General features: G+C 39.4%; 1 protein-coding gene across 3 annotated transcripts in view; it reads right to left on the bottom strand.

Moving 5' to 3' along the window:
- Positions 1 to 907: 907 nt before the first annotated feature.
- LOC147311966 (glutaminase kidney isoform, mitochondrial-like) overlaps positions 908 to 23,449 on the bottom strand; it is a 42,313-nt gene continuing 19,771 nt past the window's right edge. The window contains exons 8-18 of one of the 3 annotated variants that reach the window (XM_086267548.1): positions 22,146 to 22,178; positions 20,077 to 20,135; positions 19,438 to 19,504; positions 18,541 to 18,591; positions 18,024 to 18,200; positions 16,767 to 16,898; positions 16,191 to 16,283; positions 5,553 to 5,614; positions 4,310 to 4,386; positions 3,959 to 4,022; positions 908 to 3,095 (exon numbers count right to left, since the gene is read on the bottom strand). In XM_086267548.1, the coding sequence (XP_086123674.1) occupies positions 2,948 to 3,095; positions 3,959 to 4,022; positions 4,310 to 4,386; positions 5,553 to 5,614; positions 16,191 to 16,283; positions 16,767 to 16,898; positions 18,024 to 18,200; positions 18,541 to 18,591; positions 19,438 to 19,504; positions 20,077 to 20,135; positions 22,146 to 22,178 (963 nt within the window). In that variant the 3' untranslated portion in view covers positions 908 to 2,947. Of the gene's footprint in view, positions 3,096 to 3,958; positions 4,023 to 4,309; positions 4,387 to 5,552; positions 5,615 to 9,312; positions 14,688 to 16,190; positions 16,284 to 16,766; positions 16,899 to 18,023; positions 18,201 to 18,540; positions 18,592 to 19,437; positions 19,505 to 20,076; positions 20,136 to 22,145; positions 22,179 to 23,449 lie in introns of those variants that run through there. The other 2 variants (XM_086267549.1, XM_086267550.1) reach the window with 2 other exon arrangements.

Below are 23,449 nucleotides of genomic sequence, written 5' to 3'. Positions count from 1 at the left end.
TAACCTTGCCTAGAGCTTCCTGATAGGGGTGCTAGTTGGTTGTCACCTTGTTCACACGTCTCATTCACACTTCATACATTACCTGCAGTCACTCATTACCCTCCTTATGTATGTAATAAATGTGTAAAAAAATTCTATGTGTGGTGTATTATTTTAACCAAAAGAGGAACCTAGTTCCTTTAATTGTGTAATCTGTGAACAACGGAGAACGAAACTGTCCTGCCCAGTGTTCCACAGCAAGCATTCAGCGTGTATTTATGTGTGTCCAATATCAAACAGAACATCAAAACATTTAAAACACTAAAATCATCGGGGTTTTAAGAAGAGATCCGTTTTCTCCTATTGATCAAAGGGACCCGTCCTTTGGACTCCAACCAGTACTTCTCTTTTTTAAGTTTTAGAGGATCTTTTCTAATAAAGTCCTCTGGGCCTTCCTAACCCTTCTGTAGTTTAGAGAATATTACTAAAAAATATTCTCAAGGCCTTTAACCTTTTAATTTGTTTAGAAAGGCGTTACTAATAAACCCTTTCAAGGTCCCAGACCTGCACTGAGGTATTTATCCGACACCGGAGAGCAACCCGTCGGCTGCAACCGTGGTCAGACCTCAGTTCACTCTTATCTTTATTCACTTATTCACTTATTTCTTATTCACTTATCTCTTATTCACTTGTCTGATTCTCAACAAGCCTTAAGTAAGCCAGACAATTTTGGTTATGAATTACTAGGAGTTTGGACACTAAGTATTTTTATAATGTTCAATATAGCAGAAATAAAAGGTCTGCTTACCTTGTTTTTGTGTGCACACAGCTTTTGTCCAAACTCCGTTCACTCAGACCACTGCCGATGTCCTCCCATCCGATCCAGTTGACCTGGAGCGGATCCTGTTCCGTGACGCCAATTGGAGGATATAAAAAAAACAACAACAGCAATAGAATAATATTAAACACAAAGTGAACCCGTCTTCCTTCATTAAATAGGTTCTTTTAGATGTTAAGGAGGAATTGACTTAACCAGGCTGGCGGAGAATGAAGACAACCGGACACCTGCTGCAGATGGGGAATCAGTGAACTTTTATTGAGACAGAGACAACCTCTCAACACAGCTCACATCAGGAGATTCCTAATATTTGCTGTGAGGATGGGTATATATTCTCTAAAACTTACAGGAGGGGGTTGTGAGGAAAGTGCTGCATTAGCAGAAAAACAACTCCATAAAAGGAAAGCGGCCTTGGGTGTTCTAGTCTCTTCGCTTGCAGATATCTTTCACCTGCAGGATGAGGCGATCGCTTCTTATCGCTCTCAAGGCCAAAGTCGTGAGCACATTTTTATTACACAGTTGCACAGTAACTTTAAAGCTGAACAATATTTAAAGCTGAATAATGTTTGATCAGATTATATTTTCTTCACAAGTCAAGAATCAAATTCAACAAAAATGAATAAATCATATCAAAAATTATTCGAAAATACTTAATGCTCAGTGTATTTCAAGTAATTTTAAAGCACTCCAATATTTGGTTAATGTTTATGTTGATGGATGTATCCTGGTTCCTCACAGTTTTGCTGGAGATTAAGGTGATGACATCCAGTGTAAATATGTGGTTAGACACCCTGTTTCTGAGATTTTTTTTTAGGGTTGAGTACAGTAATCTTAGTGTTTCAGGATTCAGAGGTCATCTAAAAAAATGTTTTTAGTTTATTGAATTTGTGTTATCTAATGTCATAGATAAAGGTATCATCTGCATAGCAACGAAAACGTATGCAGTGTCATGTAAAAAGCATTGTTCCCAGTACAGAAGCCTGTGTTACTCTGTCACTACCTCCTCTGTGTAAAGAAGACTCCCAGTATACATGCACAATTTGGAACTGGACGTTCGGGTATCACTGCTCTGTCCGAACACTTTGATAGCTGAATCAATGAAAATTCAGAATTTGGCATCTCACTCAAAGACACTTCAGATTCAGACTGGAGGAGCCAGGAATCAAACTACAAACCTATAGATTAGTCGACAACCCACTCTACGTCCTAAACCACACCGTGTGAAACACAATCATATAGAGGTTTCTATTCCAGCTTTTTATTTGGCATTTTTCCATGAAATACATGAACTCCAACTGACACCATGAAAACACTCACATGGACATTAAATTTAAGTATGTAGTTTTGATTATAATTATCGTACGTGTTGTTCATGTTTATATATTTGCAAATTAAATTTCACAGGTTAAAAACAATGACTATATTCCACATGTGGAAAGAAAACATCTGAAAATAATGTCTGAGAATTACCGCACAAAGCCAGATCAGGTTGTCACTGTAAACATTGCCCTAAAATGTATGCCAATCAACATTATATTGATATTATAGTCCGCCCAAATTAAATACGCAAATGTAACCATGCTGACAAAATAAACTACAAAATGCAACAAATCACACGATCTTCTGTCCGTCTCACACGCTCTGAAATGAATTTCCATCTTTAGAAAGTCTGAAATAAATACAAACTGTTTCTATTGCAAGTTTTTCCACTGAAAAATACATTCTGGAGTACAATCTCTGAGAACCTGCTGGTGACCTCGCAAATGAGCACAGAGGCAGGAATGTAAATCAAGCACACCCGTAACTACACATCGCATAATTTACACCATAATTTCCACACAGTTTACAACACATGTACAGTGAGAGTAAAACGAACAAAATACTAAACTAGTACAAGGTACATCCTAGAAATGTGGTTTACAGTACTGTGAGATTACAGGAGTAATACCGTAAACACTTTAGATATGAGTTTAAGCCGCTCACGCTCACATTTCGATAGACGTGAACAAGCAACCATTTACGGCCAAAAATCAAATCACAGCAGAGCAGCTAAATAATTCAACAGAAGCCTGAGCGTTGGGCTACAAAGTTTTTCCTCCTCCGGTCCTCCGTAGCAACCTGCAGCAGGTCTCACAGAAGGCTGTCCAGGCTCTTCTCAGGGCTAGTCTTGTGCTCGTCATCGGAGGGCGGGCTGTATTTCTCGTGGTACTGCTGCAGCATGGTGACCACGTCGTGGTGGCCGAAATGCACCGCCTCATCCATTGGCGTGTTTCCCCATCTGTGCAAAAACAAATTAAAAGGTTAAAGAATACACTTTATGTTTGATAAAAAAAAGAGAGATGTAACCCTGCAGGTGGGTATGGAGGACCGAAAACACCCAGAATTAAAAGAAACTATTAAAGGAAATTAATAACCAAGATTAATATTCATCCATCCATCCATTTTCTTCTGCTTATCCATTTCAGGGACATAGGGGGGCTGGAGCCTCTCCCAGCTGTCACAGGACAAAAGATTAGGACTAAAATTAATAGTAGATAAATTAATAATAAATAACAAATATGTGTAGGCATTTATTAGATATTGCATGAGTTCACCTTCACAACAATTTCTCAATTTATTTATTTTAGAAGGAGTTTGCCTAGCCTAGCAAAAAAGACACGCACACAAAAAAAACTACAATATGTTGCAAAATAGGGGAAAAAATGTACAAATACTATTTGGCTTCAATTTAATAATTTATTTATAGAATTCTAGCCTCTATATTTTAAACCTTTCTGATTCAGATTTACAATTTATTATTTAATGAAGCAACAGATTTCTTTGTGGCCAACCCAGTGGCACACTGCCTCATTTACATAATAGGAGAGAAATTATTACACAAATAAATACACATAAACTGATGGTAAACTGGTGAATAAATAATTTAGCATACAAAAATAGATTATTATTATTTAAAATGTTTCATTTATTTATATTATTTATGATTTTGGCATGTTTGGTTCTCCACAGCTATCAGAATCTGAGCTTGGAGGATGAATTTTATTTATTTTTTAACCACACTGAGACTTTTCTCAAAGGCTGGAAATTCTGCTTCAAAGCTCATTATTATAATCAGTATAAATACAGGTAGTAAAGACTCACCTGTCTCTGGGTACTGGATTCACCTTGCAAGCCTCCAGCAGAAAGCGAACCACCTCTATGTGTCCTAATGGAAGCAGGGCAGATGTTACAAATTACTTTTACCTTGTTATACTGTGAAAAGGGTGCATGCTTGATTTTAATTGGCTCTCCTGATGCATAACTCCTCTTAAAGACTGTATTTTTCTGCAGCATCTGTATCTTATGTCTACTTCTTACCTTGAAACTTTGCTGTTTCCATATATGTAATTTATATACATCATGGAAACAGCTCCAGACCACAGGATCAGACTTTAAAGAGTATTTGAGGGCGAGCTGTGTCTACTTACTGACTGACGTCAGGCTGAATGTTACCTTCAGCTGCTGCAACGTGCAGGGCCGTCCTCGAGTCATAGTCCCTCTGCTCCATGTCCATGGATGACAGCGCGAACCTGCACACACAAAGGACCAGTAAACAACTCTGTATGCCCCTCTAACTGCTGCACAGTTCAGTCTCAGGCTGGAGGTTAAAGAACATCCTGGTGTTACAGCCTGAAACATCTTTTCCTAGGAAATTACCTTCAGAAAGCAGCAATAATACATTTTATATGGAGAGCTGATCTAGGATACACGATTTCCTTCTGTTTTATGACTTCCTGTCCAGTTTTGGAGCAGTTTTTTGTTTTCTGTTTCTTCCAGAAGTTTCAAATAACCAAGCAGGGCTAGAGCCACAAACCGCAGTTCCTCTAGTGGCCACCAGAGGCTCCAGCACTGAGTCAGCCCCCACAGACTCCAATGTTAAAAGGTGCAACTTCACAGCAGAAATAAACATGTTTACAGCCTGATACAAAACACCTTCATATCAAGTTTACAGGAGGGGAAATATTTTAATAGCTTATAATATTTTTTAAGGGTTAAATTGAGGGGCGTGGTCACTCTGACATTCATCATTTTTAGATCCTTTGAGTTTTCAAAGCAAACAAACGCTGAAGCATCAGAGAGGTTTACAGAAGGTTTTACAGCTACATTAAAATGATAAGTGAGGCTTAATCTCCATGGTGAAATCTTAGTCGCCCTCACAGTGCTTCTTTCCCCATTTACACACCTCTAACCAGCATAAAATTACTCAACAGGTAAAAGTGAATTCATTGTTGAAATCAGGTTAAATTTACTTCTTTGTAACAGCCTGAAAACACGACTTTCCAAACAAAAGTCTAGCAACCAGACCGAGCCCATAAAACGACATCCATGTTTGTTTGCAGACTCTTGTAGATTAAAAAAATGAAGAAAAATATTTTAAGTCCTTAACTCAAAATTGATCGTTAACAGGTGAAGAAGGCTGCAAACATGGATGCAGAGCCACACTTTAAACTATTTTTGAAAATAGTGCAAACGTTTCATGAGACTTTCATGAGGTCAGATGTAAAAACTCCACAGGGACACCTGTAAGTTCATTTTTCTGCCACTTGAGGTCACCAAGGTGCTTCCTCGTGCAGCCAGAGGAGTCTTTCTTTCATGTAGATGTTATTAAAAAGCTCCACTGGGGGGGGGGGGGGGGGGGGCGAGACGTGACTAAATCTGAACTGCTCTCTTATTAAAAGCTGTGTGAGCTGCTCACCTCCTCAGGGCTGATACGTCCCCAGTGTAGGCGGAAAACAGCAGGTTGATGACAGACTTGACCTGTGGACGGAAACGGGACGTTTTCAGGGTCACACCATTAAACCAAAACACACAGGCAGCTGCATAAGAGCTGAAAGACTCACGAAGGAATTACTCCACACACATCTAATCTAACGCCACACATCTCAAGCAGCACTGAAAGGAAGTCAATCACACATTTATTTTTTATGATTATTTTGGAAGAAATTAGTCATTTAATCACCACAATGCTATAATTCAACAGCACTAACTATTTCAATCACAGATCCACGGTTTGGTCATAACTTACCACCAAACAGGAATGAATCATTTCCTATGAGCAAAACTTCAAAGTAAAACATGTGAAGAAAATAAGAATACAAACATGGAGAGGGCTCTACAGAAAAAAATCTAATCAAATCATTAACATTCAGTTTTTAGTATTTCACATTGTCAGAGCTGCAGTCTGTGAATTAATGTTGTTAATCCTTTATCAGAAGGGTTGCTGGGAGAGTTTCTCCTGAACAGGATTATTTATGTGAGGAGAGAGCTGAAGAAACGTAAAGTTTTGGTCCAAATAAAAGATTTACACAATCGAAAAAAAGAGACAGGGACTCAGAAAACCTGCAGATATTCATCAAAACAGCCTAAAATGGACATTTTTAAGAGTTTGACCATCTCTGTATTTTGTTATTCTGATCTTTTCGCTCCACAGTATCATGTTTTGTTTTCAGATAATCTTCTATTTTAAGATGTACTCATTTGTACCAGAGTCGTTGCAGTGTTCATAGTTTTCTTTTAGACTTTTAGTCTTTCTTTCACTTTAGCTTCAGTTTATTCCAGAGTGGATTTTCTTATTTTTAATTAGTGTTTTTCTGTTTTACTGCAGGCAGCGCTTCACTCATTCATTCACTTGTGAGGACTGGTTTAAAAAAATGTTTATGCTAATGGTTACAACCATCTTTTCAATACAATTTGTGTTTGAGATTCAAAAAATAATCAGTCTCGCACAAAGCCTGTAACTGTCCAGTGTCATAATGTTTCTCTACAGGGTAAACTAGTTTCACATCTAGTTTTATTTCTTTAGTTTTAGTTAAGTAAATTAACCTTGGTTTGTACAAATTGGCCTTTGAGTGAAATCTTCTGATTTTGTTGTCCTAACCTCGTCCTCGTTTGGTAGTCCAATGAAAATATGCAAATTGTATCAGAGAGGCTAAAATAAACATGAGCACATACAGTTTTCTGATTTGTGGCAAAAATGTGCACGAGTAAATATTTTTATTGGTACTTTTGAACTCGACATCATTGAATTAGGTAATATTAACTAACATTAGGCTTGGAATGTGACAGGAGCATTTACCTCTCAGAGTAGCTTTGTATGATTCACAGTCCATAATAATCCTTCTTTATTTTATCTTGGGCCTTTTTTTTTTAACCCAAAGTTCTTTCGTGCAAAACAACATAAATGAAATTAAAACTAAATCACCTGGATGAACACATTTTTATCTTATGTTTAAAAAAGCAAACAAAGCTTCAACATTAACTTAAAGTGGGGCAATTAACCAAGATGGCTACTAAGGTGCAAGTATGTAAAGGAAGAATATTCTTTAAAGGGCATGCGCAAAAGAGCTGGCAAGGGGCGCAGTGATCGAAGGAGATGGAAAGATACCAATAAGTTGGAGGGGGCGGTTACTTAGGCAACCAGAACCTGGAAGTCTGCAAGTTACCAAAGTGATGCGTGACAGGTTGCGTGGTTGACAGGTCGCCACAAAACGAGCGCTTAAGATTTACCCTATATTCCTGACACCTAGTTTAAAAAAGTGATTAAGCTGATGGTGATGCCCATCTTTTGTATACAGTCTGTGTTTGAGATGGTGAGAATAATCAGGGGACAGGGTCTCACATACATGACCTTTAATCAAAAATCAAAGCCACGTGCGAAAGTCGTTAACTCTCTAATGTCTCTCTAAAAGGTAAACGAGGCACCTAAAAACCCAGACCAGGTGCACAAAAAACACCTGCCGACGAGGCGTAAATATATTTGCATGTCTTCTTGTACGTTAGAATGCAGCAAAACTGGAGTACTGATGAATGCAGTAACAGATGGCTGCTTGTCACCTTCAGGAAGCTTAATTCAACATCAACACATCCTCCAAACATTCACCTCTCCAAAGGTACAGTATAGCCTCATTCTGTGATCTGTTTGTTTTGCTGGTGGCAGGGAGCCAAAAGTCACACGCCTATGTGGTGTGACATGACAAAAATGAGGAATGGTGGTCCTTCAAAAACACCTGAGAACTATTTTTCTCCTTGCTGTCATGTGACACGTCACTGCGCACTCACATGGACGATCTTCTCAAAGGTCAGCGTTTAGCTTCTCTGTGCTCTGAAGGAGCTGCTGGCTGTGACTTCTTTCCACATCAATCGATGGGTGTGACTGTGTGTGCTGTAGTTAGTACGGAGCCCCGCAAGTTTAGCTTAGCTTACCATAAAAACTGGACTGGTGTGTGTGACGATTATAAAAAGGAAACTAAAGCTTATTTCACTCATTTATTTATTCACTTATTTATTATATTTGATAAAACAATTATATACTTAAAACCCCTAACCTGACAAATATTTGGAAATAACAAAAAAAAAACTTTTTGTCTTTTTTGTATAATCTATTTAAAATAGCTACAAATTTCTGATCATGTCACCAAACTAAGATAAGCTTGAGGAGACAAGCTTCCCAAGTACAGGACTCATGAGGTGTTTTTTGTTATTTTTGCACAAAAAAATTGTTCTTTCGTGCAAAACAACACAAATTAAAGTAAAACTAAATCACCTGGATGAACAAGTTTTTATCTTATGTTTACAAAAGCAAACAAAGCTTCAACCTTAACTTAAAGTGGGGCCATTAACCAAGATGGCTACTGAGGTGCAAGTACGTAAAGGCAGAATATTCAGAATAATCAAAAGACAGAGTCTCACACACGTGACATTCGAAAAACAAATCGAATTAAAAAAATAAAAGCATTAACTCTCTAATGTCTCTCTAAAAGGTAAACCAGGCACCTTAAAACCCATGTGAACAAAAACACCTGCAGACGAGCCGTAAATGCATTTGCGTGTCTGTCAGAATGCAGTAAAACTGGAGTACTGATGGTTGACTGTTGGAATGAGGTGCCTGTGCTGACGTGCTGTTTGGTCGACAAAATATTTCCACTTCGGTTTCAGAAGTCTTTTGGTTTGTTTAGATGCAGCTTTATGAACCTAAGCTGTGCTGCAACGTTCTCATTAGGGAGACGACGCTCCTGGCAGCTCTTCCAAATAATCCATGCTTGTTAGATCTTTTTTGGGCCAGCCTGAACCAGCTGTCTTGAATGTTTACCAATTATGAATAATTTTTCACGCTGTATTACAATGGATTTAAAAACATTTGGTCTTACAATCCTTTCCAGATTGCTGGTCAGCAACAGGTACTTCTCTGATCACTGCCATCTTTCCTCTGAGGCATTATGTTAACACACCTGAACGCTCCACTCACACCTGATGAGCAGTTAATGAAGTGCTTTAACTAGCAGCACCTGGCTGATAATTTCAGTGGAAGCAGTGAGGTTATATTTACATAACTAGAATAATGTGGTGAATTCTTAGGTTATGTCCTGATTTATAAACCTTAGAAAGAGGGACGACTTCATGAATCTTCAAGTTAAGGGTGTTTTCTGTTAAAGAACCGCTGCGAGCTCAGATGGGGAGACGGTTTAAAACAGATGCTTTATTTCATTTAATACAAGAAACAACAAGGCAACAAAAATAATATCGACACCATTTTTACTGTCACGTCTGCACGTCCAGAACAAAGAGGCAGCTCATGGAGACTTCACAAACAGAAACATATAAAAGTATGACAGCTGTGAGCTGGGAACTGTTTGGTTTCACATTTTCAGGTCAGGAAGCAGCTCATTTTATCTTCTGCTTGTCTTTATATAAAAATCTAACCTCACAGTTCCGAGGTCACCAAACTTTGATGGTAGTGATCACTTTTAAATCTTTTATTAATTTACAAAGGGATAACACACATGTTCAAGACACAAATTAACAAAAGAGAGACAGTGAAAAGGATTCAAACAAGGATGAAAATTCATGGAAATTGACAAAAAAAAAATCATGCAGACAACAGAAAACAAACTCATACATGACATGAAGGTCTGTGCAAAGACGAGTCCTTTTGTTAAATTTGCACCATTAGAATTTAATCATCTTTGATTTTCTAACACTCGGGTTTGGATCGAGCTGTTCTTCATTTTATCTACTTTTATGGTGCAAACCGAACAAAGCTTTACACAGACTCATAATACAGATCTGATGATTTCCACTGACGCTGCATTCAAAAGCCCCGCTGTCACGATTCTGATCGGAATAATCAGGGTTTTTTTGTTTGTTTTTTTGAAGAATAACACCAGTGTTGGGTAAGTTACTTTAAAAAAGTAATTAATTACTAATTACTTAATCAATATTGTATTTAAAATACTTATCTAATTACTGTGTCTGAAAAGTAACTTAATTACTCAATAAGTAATTTAACTAAATACTTCTTAGTCTTCTTTTAAAGACGGAGACTACAGTACGCAGCGGTAGCATCTCTTCCACAATGTAGCCTGCAGTTATTTTTTTAAGCTCACCTTCAGACGCTTTCTGTGCTGCTGAAGTAAAATCAGGTTTTGCCTGCTTAGCAGGAGTTGCCGCGGTGTTATCCATGGATGATGAACAAGAATCACTCAGAAGTGTTCGTCTGTGCTCTCCTGTCAGGCGCTTCAGTAGATTACTCGTGCTATTAACAGCAGCCGATAGTTTTTACATATTACTGTAATATTCTTGTCTGCTTGTTTCAGAAAAGTGAAGAGACGGGAATATGTCCATTTCATAAAACAGCCACTCGCTTCAGCCGAGTCCGACATCTTCCGCTTTAGAATACGACTATGCAGCAAACTGGTGCGAAATGACGCGCAGCTGCACTACAGCGATGTTAAAGCGGCAGAGTTTATTTTTACCCTTTAGAAGATAAATTATTGAAATTAAATAATGATATTCAGCGAGTTTAATTATTTTACAATGTAACGCAAGTACATTGTAAGTAACTGTAATTAAAATACCTAAAAATGAACAGTAATCAGTTACTCTACTTTTTCAGTGGAAAAGTAATTCAATTACAGTAACGTGTTACTTAGTAACGCGTTACACCCAACACTGAATAACACAAACACAAGGTTTATGTGTTATTCTTCCAAAACAAAGAAGGACAGATGCGATTGATAATTAGTCCTGATTGGCTGGATCGGTTTAGTCTCCCCCCAATGCAGGTCCCTTTAGTTTTTATCTCTGGCTCTCAAATTCAGATTTTTGTGCCAATGAACGGAGCACCAAAGATGTAAAAGTCAATATTTTAAAGAAGAGGAGAGCGACTCGTTTCGCTCACGGCCAAGAGAAGGAAATGCCGAGCTAAGACCGAGCGAATCAGGAAAATAAACTATTCCTGTTAAACCGACGAGCTGCGCAGCGTTTAATCAAGTCCTAAAACAATTAATTACGTTAGTCTTAAAAGTGTAGTTTTTTTAGTGAACTGATTAATGAAACGTCCATAAAAACAAAACAAAGGAACTGTTGTTATGGTAAAGGCCTCGCTCACATGTGAGGGAACTAAAACAAGCGAGTGGTTGGTTGCTCGTAAAAGTCACGCACTCTGGAAAAACTCTGCACATATGGTTGATTTAAATGGGAATAAAATGAGCTTTGTACGTTAAACCGGGTTCAAGCTACACAGTATTTTTATCTCCGTATGCTCAGCACCCAGGATCTGTGTAGCCTAAACCGGCATACGCATCGCCTCCTCATTAGATCGGTTTTCCAGTGACTCAAGAGTTTGTACATTCAATAGTTTTACTAAAAAAATAAAAATAAAGTGCAGCTACATCATAATTTTCTCTAATTGTTTGGCAATTATATATTTTTTAAAAATCTCTTTATAATAATTTGCATTTTAAACGCAGTGTCAATTTTTCATAACTAACAATTCAGCTAAAATCAGCAAAATCAGTCGAACAGCGAACTTCACAACCAACAACACATGCGGGGGAGTTCATTTAAGCGTTCATACATTTGATCACTACACGAGAAAATAACTTTTTTATGTGATAATAATCTTCAGATTATAATAATCCAGCAACACTGATGATGACTGAGGCTTTTGAATACGTTTCACCTGTAACACCCACATGACCAGCAGAAGTTTAACAAAAAAGGAAAAAAAACAAAAACATGCCATGACAGTAGTAACATGGTGGTAACGGCTCCAGCAGCATCGCTCTGAGCTCAAACCTACAAACACATGTTCAGTTTCAACAGTGATTAATAAACACACACCTCCTCCTGCTTCACGGTGCAGAGAAACTAAGGCATCCGCTGGCGCGACATTTATGTGCAAGTACTTATATTTACAGAGGAGCTCGTGAGATAAACCCGGAACGTCTGAAGTAAAAATTCAAACACACTCTTTGGTCTGCAGCTGAAGATCACTCGTGTGCAGATGCACAGCTGATAGCTACACACGCCTGCTGCTACGAACATCCAGAAATAAGAAATGTTGCCTAAACTGATGAGACTAAGACTCTGAAAACTTCCCAAACAACACTGAACGTTGTTCCTCGAGCTGGAACATCGACACACACCGGTTAACACCTCTTTTCTACAGATTTATGAATTTTTTTATTTTAAACAAAGTTTTCAGTGACATATATAGAGAAGAGCAGCTCCTCAGCAGACTAAAGCTTCTAAAACTGAAAGGGCCAGACTCACTAACCATCCTGCAGTCAGGATTTACTGAAGAGACCCACCAAAACCTGCACTCAGCTGTTTTTGCTGATTAACGGATCTGGTTTTAATTAACATGATTTCTTCAAGTTTGTGGCAGGTGGCTTACTGCTGTTTAAGCCACACAAACACAAAAATCATGTTTCATCCTGCACCTGACGGGTTGCTGGGAGCATTAATGTACTTGGACAGCCAGGCGGAGAGGTTATCAGAAAGGTGGATGTTAGTTCAGAACTAAAACTTCAGCAGGAACCTTTCGAGCTGAGCTCAGCGTATTTCTGGTCAACAGTAATTGTACTAATACTAGTAATTCTGGTACTTTGATGTAATAGAGTAAAACACAACACGGGAAGTCAGAGGGAGGGAATAGTTGCTCGCTACATGATTCATGTAAAAGCCATGGATGTGTTACGGGCACAGGTGAACTGATGGGGCTGCAGTGTTTCAGGATTTTAGCCACATTTCTGCACAAGTGCCGGTCCCTCATGAAACTGTAGTGCACTGTAGTGTCTATTAATGAGAATCTGGCAAGAGTGTAGTGAGATAGAGTCTTACAATCTGATCTGCAGGTGGAGTTCTGCAGAAACTGCTGTGCACAGACGGCTTTTAGTCGGATTGTTTCCTTTGACTTTCATAAATTCCTGCAGTCTCACACAGTAAAAGCATCATGGCACAACAGCGGTAACTCAATGCAAACATAAATAATGGCATGTGACGGCACATCCAACATGTGATCCGTTCTCCTTCAGCTGTTTCTCACTGACCTGCTGCTTATGGAAACAACTCCACGTGTGAAGCTAGCCATGCTGTATTTTTTTGGTTAACAGCTCACTCGCACACCCAGCAGGCTCGTGTTTGACTCGATAATCGCTTTGGTCATTACTGAAATGAACTGTGGCTGAGAAAAAGGGTTTTATTTGATGACTTTATCCTGTAACTGGACTAGAGCAGATAAAAGCCTCAGATTAAGTTCATCCACGGTTAGTACATCTGATTTTTTTCTGGAAGTGCCAGCTCCATCTGCTCGCAGAACTTCCGACGCAATTTCAGGTGAGTGACATGAATCGTCACCTTTGTAGTAAATAAATGCTGCATTCACATTTAGCAGATTTATTTCTACATGGAGACATCGTGTTTGCATACTTTTGTGAGCTGTGCAAGGGAGTTAATGGTTGTATGAAGCCACGAGAGACTTTAACTGAACCTACACGACTGACTTTACTCGCCTTTCCTTCCTCAGAATTCAGAAGCATGTCAGGAAGCTGCAGGCAAACAAGTCAAACCTAAGAAACAGCCCAATGCTTTTGTCACCTGACTGCGAGAAAACTGCCCTCTGTTAGTATCAACCACATCATCAAACACAAACAAACTCAACTCGAGCTGAAAGTCCTCACGACTTCTGTCTGTTTCATAGTCGAGTTAATGTCAAAGAAATGGAAGCAGGCACAAATCAAGTATTATTTTAACAGAAAACACAAAGATCTGCAAAATAACACAACACTTGTGAATGACATTTGTTAATGTTCTTCATCTATATTTTAAATCGAGGAGCCAAATGTCACAAAAGTGGGAAAAAAATAATAATAATAATAATAACCAGGAAAATAAAACATATCAATCACGGCCAAAATATTCATTTAATCACTCGTAACACACCCCTAAATTTAAAGTCAGTGTTTACTCTCAAGCAGCTGTTGTTTTGGGTCGTAGAGTGAACGCAGCGTTAGCTGACATTGTTAAAAAGAAAACTCTGACGTGATGAAGAAGAAAATAAAGATAAAAGTGTGTTGAGATAAAACGAGAGCGAAGTGCGTACGTTACACATCAGATCCTTGTCACGTCGCTAAGGCAACGAAGCAAATGGAGGTCATTTGGAGTTCATAATAATAATAATAATAATAATAATAATAATAATAATAATAAGCTGATCCCATTTTTCCAGCACAGACAAAATCAAAAACAAGTTTCCTAGTAACCGCTTCACCAGCAATAAATAATCCTCTACATAATTTATACATAAATATGAGGGTGAGGAGACGATGCCGTCGCGTTGTTGGGAGATCAGGCGAGGTGGGGGCGTCTGTTTTTGTTTGTTTGTTTGTTTGTTTTAAAAGTTTCACTCGATGACTTTGTCCATCCTATAGACTACAGTGGTGGAGCTGTCCTCGTTCGACTCAGCGGGGGACACCTTTTTCCAAAGAGGGGCTTTCAGAGCCAGCTCCTGCTGGAGGCTCTCGTAATCCATAGGTCCGAAGGTCTGCTGCTGTTATTGACACGGATAATAAATTAGTCTCAAACCTCCGTTTCTGCCTGCGTTTATGTGCTGGGTGGATCGCTGCAACACTTGGAAGTAAAATGGAGCCATCAGTTTTCACAGTGTTTCCCACACATTCAGCAGTGTTAATGGAGCACTATATACCGAAAATACTGCATAATGTAATAACACAACACACCTGCTTGCTCATATTGACAACTTATATCCCTACCAGGGGTCAGACATCTTTGTTTATAGAGCTATAAAACACTTTTAGGCCCTATAGTAACCGAAACACAGCTCAACAGCAGGTGTTAATTTAAATCTTTAACCACATGTGACTCTGCAGCGGGGCATTTTCATCACAGTAAGACCACGCTTTCTTCTTCTTCGTTTTTGCATTAATAAAACTAAAATTGTTTACATTTTTGTTGTTATTACCAACAAAATGTAACAATAAGTTAGCATATTTACGCTGACTCTGACACAGAGTAGCTATAAAGCTCTGCGCCTGCATTAGCAGAAGGAATCAAAGTAAAAGAGCTGGCATAATAAATAAAGTAAATTTTACATATAGCATTATAGAAACGTTAAAAGTAGTATTTTTATACAATAGATTAGATTCTATCTAATCAATAGATTGTGATTAAAGTCCAGCAGCAGATTATGCAGTAAGTCAGTAACTCAGCAAACAAATCTGTCCACAAAATCCTCTTTTTCCACTTTTACATTTGTAGCTCAGGTGACTCAGGACTACACACTTAGGACACTAAGTGACCATCCACCTGAGCAAAACAGTTTTCTTTCAGATTTTTAGACTTGACGAAATCCTGCCGTTATTACACCTGGTTCACATCATCCGACATGCTCGCTGCTTGATTTTTTTTAGGCATTTTATTGTTTAGTTCTTTAGTCGTACTGAGGAAGCGAGCTAGAGCTTTTAAAAAAAACACGGTGATAATCAGAAAAGGAGAACACTTATTTTTAATCATTTCAACCCATTTGTGTTTACTTGCTTAAACAGAAAGTAGAGATGGCGAAAGCCTGGATGCACCCTGGACCCCAGTTTTTATAAAGTCACATGATGGAAAAAGCCGCAGCTACGTCAGCAGAGTAACGGAAAAAAGCTTCACTAGTGCTCGCCATTGTGGAAGTGCACGCTACGGTCTGAAGAAATACTTTAGTTTCCTCAGAAAAAGGTTCTGGGCACTCTGAATGTAAAATGTGAGGGAAACACTGCATCATCTACCAGACATGTTCTGAACGATCAGACTGAGTTTGGCTCCAGGTGTCTTTTAACTCAAGATTTGGCTCCTTGTATGTTAAATATATGCAGTAAACGAATATACTCCACTCACTTTATGCAGCTCTTCCACCCGAAGGAGGAACAGGGACAGTTTAGGGGCTACTGTGCGTGCAGTTATGGAGGTCAGTGCAAACAGCTGAGACTACAGGAAGCTGCTGGAGAGGTGTGCTGTCACATGAGCCTGACGAGGCGGCGTTTGTCCTTACCCGCTGGTCGCCTCCTTCTCTGCGAGGGTCGTGCTTCTTGGTGAAGTGCCTCAGATTGTCGTAGTTGTGGAAGTTGAAAAGCTCCACCAGGTCCTGAAATACAAAGACAGAAAGACTAAAACTAACAAAGCAGCTGAGAAAAGCTAAAATGGTGTCTTGCCACCTAGTGAGAGGTGGGAAACTCCAGCCCTGCCACAACCCTGGACTAGGTAAACAAAAGAGATGATGGATGAATGAAAAGAAAACAAAAACGTAAACAAAATTCAATTAAAATTAAAAGTGAAGTCTTACATCTTGTGTGTGTTAATGTGACGCTGAGCGGTTCAGACTCTGCTAATGTTTTGGGTCTGATCTAAAATGACTGCTGCTTAGACTTCAATGCAAAGTAGCCGGGGTGCTCATTCGAATTCGAATATGAACCACACTAATGGGAAAGAGCATCCCTGCAATGAAAGGCCACTTTCAGCTCCTAAAAGCAATTCTGCTCCTTCTGCTGCTGTAAAATATTTAAGTTAATAAACAAGGAGGTGCAATATTGTCTCGAGGCGGAGTGTTTATTCTCCGGGCATCACGTACCGTGCAGAACTGGATCCCTCTGACCGAGTTGCCCAGCTTGTCGAGCGGAGGCGACCAGCACATGATGCCCATCACGTTGGGCACAACCAGCAGGATCCCTCCTGATACTCCAGACTTGGCAGGCAGGCCGACCTGCAGCAGGGAAACAAAGCAGTTACAGAAAGGCTGGCTGTGTGTGCAGAAGCAGCACGACAGTGACAAAGTACATCAACACAGCGATGGTAAATCTCACGATACACTGAATATTCTCAGAAATCCCTAAGAGTTATTTAGATTTTTTGTGTCAGATCCAAAGCAACAGTGCCTTCGTTTTTCTGTTCAGTTTCAGAGTCCAGAAATCCATTTCCCACCGACTCAGGATGAAAGTCGTTGTGCCTCGTTTATTGATCATTTCCTCTGAGATACTCTAGCTGTGGTTTAATGTGAGAATTCATATGGTTAAAACTACCTAACACAGATAATCTAACACTATCACGACTTTAAAATCTGATATCCAATCACATGGGCCCTTCGGTTGAGGGTTGTTAATACAGTAAACACTGTATTAACAGTATTAATACAATTGTGGTGCTTTTTAAAAGTAACAAAAGACATCTCATTATGTTTAACAGTTTTAACTGGGATGGATTTTGAATGTCATGCTTATGCAGAGCTGGATTATCACCAGAGGAAGCTTAGTTACATTTTGAATTGTTGGTTGCACCAGAAATGTTTAAAGACAAAACTGTCCGAAAACAACAACCCATGCTTCAAAAAAGAACGTTAGCTCCACAATATGCTAAACTCCGTAAGAAAACAAGTGTGAAAAAACTTCACCTGAGCTTCATGAATTTGTTTTTTTAGTTTAATATCATCAGCTATAAACTATTTATTTTGGATCCACATCTTGAGTATGTCTCCAGAACACTTATGTCCATTTTTAAGGACAAACACTCAAACTTTTTTCCCTGTTTGCTCTCAGTTTAGATGATCATTGCACCTGATGAAGCCTTGTCTCCTCGACATCATCTCTTATTTTGTTTAATATCTGCAGTGCTTTATTTAAGGTTTTTGTTCACTGTTATATTTTTTTTAAATCACCTGTAGTGCTACTGTCTGCTTGTTGAAGCACTCTGAACTATTTTTAGGCACTGCTGTTTAATAAATTGCATATTCCTGCAGTTTTAACAATCATCGTTCCAAGTCTAATTAAAAATTCTGAAAATACAAACAGGTAATAAATCAAAACACCAGTAACCCGTGTTGTGTTTCACTCACATGGAAAGCAAACTGCCCTGAGAAGTCGTACATGCCACAGGAGTGCATCAGACTCAGCGTGTTCCTCACCGCCTCTGGGTTCAGCACGCGCTCGCCCGTGATTGGGCAGATACCCCCGTTGGCCAGGGTGGCCGCCATGACACTGGCACTCTCACATGTCACCTCAATGGAGCAGAGCTGGAGAGGCAGAGACAATAACTCTGTTACTGCACCTTGATTTACAAAGCAAGGTGACAGAAAAGTGAAAGTAAAGGGTGGAAATGATGGAAATAAATCCATCTGATTGGTTTGGGAGATACTGGAACAGCATATAGAGGTAAAACCATCTGTGTGTAGTCAGGAAGCTATGTATGTATCACACAGAAAGAAGCGGTGAAAACAACTGGTCAGGAAGCTTTACTGTTGAGGATAAAAATCAATAGCAGGAAGCAGCTCAGCAATGAAGCAGGAAAACAATCTAATGATATCCTCTCATTAAAAATGTATAAATACTGGAAGAAGCTAAAGTTACACTCACTTGAAAGTACAAGTCCAGTACAGAGGTCATGTCTGTCCCCTCTGGGAAACACTGCAGAGAGGAGAAAAAAAAAACATTTAATAACCATGCTCTCATGCTGAAGAGACTTGAAAGCATCAGGTACAAGAGCCAAAGGGCTGAAACCCTTTAAATATGTGTTTCACAGTCTCCACTTCCTCTAATATGCATCCATCATCTCTCCATCATCTTTGATCCGTCACAGCTTACGAGTGCCGTCAGCCCCATTAAAGACTCGTTTTACACCAGACCACCTGATCAAAGGTTTACTGTTTCAAAGAATAACTGTTGTTTTCTTCACAGGAAAAAAACCCCCAAAACTCTTTTAATCTTGTTCTTTCCTCAGAAACACATGGACTTGGACACACGGTGACTGACTGACGTCTTTCTTGCTGTCTTGCATCTGCAGATGAGTTTATTTCTGGGAAAGTCCAGCTGAACTTGCAGCACTCGCGCTAATCAAACGAGGAGCTCGGCCAGAACATGGCTCACCTTGTTTGATTGTATTTATGTTACTGATCTGTGATCCCGGCAAAAACCAGGCTGCTGTGTCCTAGATAAGAACAACACCACCAGGTTTTTTCTGTTCTAAACTGATGCTGCAGTTTTTCCATTCATACGTTTAAAAAAAGTCTCAGGGGTCTTAGCTGACTGCTACCAAAAGGCAAATCAGGAGGGTTACAATCAGCTGAATCAAAAATATGCAGATTTTTCTCATTTATGCATGAACGTAGTTAAGGGGCGAGAAGCATTACATGCTGAGCTGCTGGCTGTAAACTTTCAAGCTTCAGTGGCAAAATAAGCAGAAACGTGAGGCCCGATTCGTTTAAACTCTAAATTCTCTCCAGGTTTTCAGAGAGGAGAATCACAAAGACAAACCTTTTTTTCTTTCAGGTAGTAGCCGATGGCGAAGTTCCTGTCTCCTGACTCACGCTCAGACTGGAATCTGTCACACAAAGAAGAGCACTCCCATTACAGATGAAGGTAGCGTGTGTGTGTTATTTCAGTGCTGTGCTGGTATTCACAGACCTCGGCCTTCATGTGTACAACATAACCACAGCTCACGCAATCATGTGATGACACTGCAACACGAGCCGTCATAAATCATGCAAACCTTTAAAACCTCATCAGCACCTGTGGAAGTCCTCAGCACACAACAGATGTGGGTCACTGAGGACCAAAATGATGTTTCTGTAAACAATTTTCAGCCTTTTTGTATAAAGAAAAGGTTTTTTTTTTTTACACGATTAATTATTATTGTTGTTGTTCTGAGCAGGTATTATAAGACAGTCCTGCTTATATCTGACTTCTCGTGAACATAAGCCATTTAAAACATGGCCTGTGTGCTTGTTAATTTGATCCCAGTTAATTAAGGTGTTTTTCACAGTTTATGCTTCCTGTAATGAGCCTGTGAAGGTTATTACGGTGGTGTTTAGGTCAGCTCGGTTCGGGGGTTTGCAGGGCAAGGATAAGTAAACTTGGGTGATTTTAAGGAGGCGATGTGGAGGGAGGACTTACGTGGCGTTGCTGAAACCCACATACTCATTTCCCGCCATCTTTTTCAGAAAGTTCATGACCTGGAGGGAAAGCAGGAGGAGAGTAGAGATGAAAAAATGATCCAGAGGTTCATGTATGGAGGTCAAACACTACAAATGATAAGAGCTGCCAGCTAAACAGCACATATAAAACATCAAGAGTCCCTCTAAACCTATTCAACACACACAGAGGTGCAGATAATTAAACCTCAAGAGAAAATTCAATGTTTGATTTCACGAGTACTGACTCTTTCCTACACGAGAGCATTGACTGCACCAATAAAAACATTTATGAGGAGGAGGGGTGCTGAGGGTGCTCACCAGCCTCTCAAATAATGGCTACAAGAAAAACCAACACAGTGGCAGCCAGAGATGGGCAGTAACGCGTTACTTTTTTCAAGTAACGAGTAAAGTAAGGGATTACTATTGCAAAATCGGTAATTAGATTACCGTTACTTTCCCGTAGGAACGCTGCGTTACTAAAACCGTGAGTTTTTTTGCGAGAATGTCTCACGACAGTGACGTAAGCAAGTGCGACGTTGGTGACAGCAGCTGTGTGCAGATCAACAATGGATCACATATCGATTGTGGGAGAGAGTATGAGCGTGCAGCGTTTAAAGCGTGGAAGTACTGACCTTACTTTGAGTTTGATTCCGTAAAAAGTGACAAAAACATTAGCGTCCGTTGTGCGTGGGAAGAAAACTTCTTTTTACAGCGAAAAAAACCCTAAACTTCCAAGCAAGCACCGAGTGCGCAACGACGTAATGGGAAATTCACAGAGACACTCGCGGATTCTTCAACTGACCGCAGCACACCTGCACCAGGGTAAACCTCCGCCTACCGCAGTCCTGCTTTACAGGTGAAAATAGAGCAACAGGACCGCTGAGTCTTTGACTTTATTTATTTTCTGCTGTTTTTTACTTGCATCTATTTGAAAGACTGAGTGTAAACACAAAAAATATTTTATTTTATGTGCTGGAATGTGCAGAAAATAGGTTTAAATGTTAAACTAATTTATTCAAGTCAGAGAATGTTGCATATAATTAAATTTTTGCTTGATGCATAAAGTTAAAAGATTAAAACTGATAAAACAAGTTAAAAAAAAGAGACTTTTCCATTTGATTACATTTTGGATGATGGATTATGTAGAAAAAGTAGAATTGGGCTGAAAGATCTATCGCTTTATCACCTCTTCAGGTTGTAAATTGTGTTTTTAAAAGGTAACTAAGTAACTAAGTAATTAATTACTTTTGAAGATAAGTAATCAGTAAAGTAACGAGATTACTTTTTGGGGGAAGTAATCAGTAATTAGTTACTGATTACTTTTTTCAAGTAACTTGACCAACACTGGTGGCAGCGAATGCTCAGGTTGACCCTTCAAAATGAGGAGTCTGAAACAAATGAGCAATGTCGCTTTTATACATCCACTGGTCATTTTATTAGGTACACCTTCAGATCTGCCATTATTTATCATGTCATAGATTCAACAAGAGATTTTTGTCCATGTTGACTTGATGGCATCACACAGTTACTGCAGATTTATCAGCTGTACATACATAATGTGAATCTCCCATTCTACCACATCCCACAGCTGACCCTATCGTCTGACTGCCACAGCAGAAATAGAGTCTTATCTCGTCAGACCTGGCAACATTTTTCCAATCTGGTATATCCAGTTTTGGTGAGTCTGTGTGAAGTGTACCCTCAGTTTCCTGTTCTTAGCTGACAGAAGTTATACCCGGTGTGGTTTTCCACTGCAGTAGCTGAGCTGGTCAAGCTGGTTCAAGGCTCAGAGATGCTCTTCTGCATACTTTGGTTGTAACTGTAAGTGTTATTTGAGCTACTGTTCTATATTGATGCATCAGCTCGAAGCAGACCGGCTGATTAGAGAGTTGTGCTTTGAAAAGGTGTACCTAATAAAGTGTCCAAGAAGATTTATTTCACATTTTAACATCAGGTTATGACGTTGTTAGATGAACGAATCACACCTTGACAAAGAAAATATAAATGAACTTTAAATACTTGTGGGTCAGAGCTCTGACCAATACTCACATAGTCAAATTTCTCTGCGTTGCTTACACTTTGCTGCGGAGAAAACAAAATAAAGAGTCGTTAGCACGGTTCATTTATAGAGAGAAATCTCAGAGGATCACAAAAGATTTTATAAAATGATAAATGATAATTCTGACCAACTAGATTTACATAATTAGCAGGCATGAACAGATCTGATTACAAATAAAGTGTAAAAAATCACACGAGCTTTGCCAAGAGTTCAACAAACTATTAATGCGATCAGTTTGCGGATAGATTACAAAGAGGGAAGTTTGAAGGGAGACTTAGCAGACGTGTTCATGACATCTCACTGATTCCAATCCAAACAGTCAAACCTGTTTTTAATATGTATGACATTCCTGACTGTGTGCATGTTTCTACAGTAAGTCTGCAAGATGTGGGTGTATGCAGGCAGGTGTGTATTATAAGTTAACACTGTGCAGGTGTGTGAGTGTGTTTATATTTGAGGTGAAGAGGGAGGGAGGTTTGGCCTTCGTCACAGCTTGTAGCTCGCTGATGTCCCGCAGAGAAAACACAGCAAAGGAAAAACAAAACAAAAGAACATGGCCACACATGCACATTTAAAGTGCTGTAGCACCAGTTTTAACTTTACTTGTAGAGTTTTAAAACTGTGGCACTGATGGAGATGTTAAAGAGTCACTACATGAAGTTTCTACAGAGCTGATTGGAGGAGAATAAAAAAAATAGAGAGAAGGGAGAGGAAGAGGATCAGGGGAAGTGGGAGAGAATGAGGAGATAGATATGGAAAAGGAAGAAAAAATTACCAACGTCATTTGACCTGCTGCTGCAGTCATTATTTCCCACAGTTCCTAAGTCTGCAAAATATGCAACATACAAAAACAGCAACAACATGTAGCCTTCAAGCAGCATGTAACAACAGTTTGGGGGCATACTGCCACGGCAAGCTCCTCACGGCGGGTTTCCCCACCGAAGGTTAAAGGCTAACTGTGCAACCTCACCAACGGCTTTACAGTTAAAATCAAAATCAAAAGCAACACATTTAAAAAAAAGAGACACTGATGAGCCGATGTGGACACAGACACATGTTCTGAGTTTGAGTTTAAGGCCTGAGGACTTCAAACTGCATCATTAATTAGTAAGAAAGCTGTGACTGAACCTGTCTGACGGCTGTGAGCGTCTAAGGAAGTCCTCTTTGTATCACATGGTGGTTCAAAAACACAGAACCTGATCAGCTCAGACTTTAGTGAGGTTAATGTTAACTCGAGCGTGCCTGCAGAGCCGGAGTCCAGACATGTTCAGTAAAAGTTTTATGATTCAAGAAG

The sequence above is a fragment of the Aulonocara sp. 'chitande type north' Nkhata Bay genome, linkage group LG16 (assembly GCF_057382095.1).
Source record: "Aulonocara sp. 'chitande type north' Nkhata Bay isolate Kocher_YH1m ecotype deep benthic linkage group LG16, A_spYH_male_GT1.1, whole genome shotgun sequence".
NCBI classification, from domain to species: domain Eukaryota; kingdom Metazoa; phylum Chordata; class Actinopteri; order Cichliformes; family Cichlidae; genus Aulonocara; species Aulonocara sp. 'chitande type north' Nkhata Bay.
Note: the sequence above shows the minus strand (reverse complement) of the source record. Positions and strands in the feature narration are given on the sequence as shown.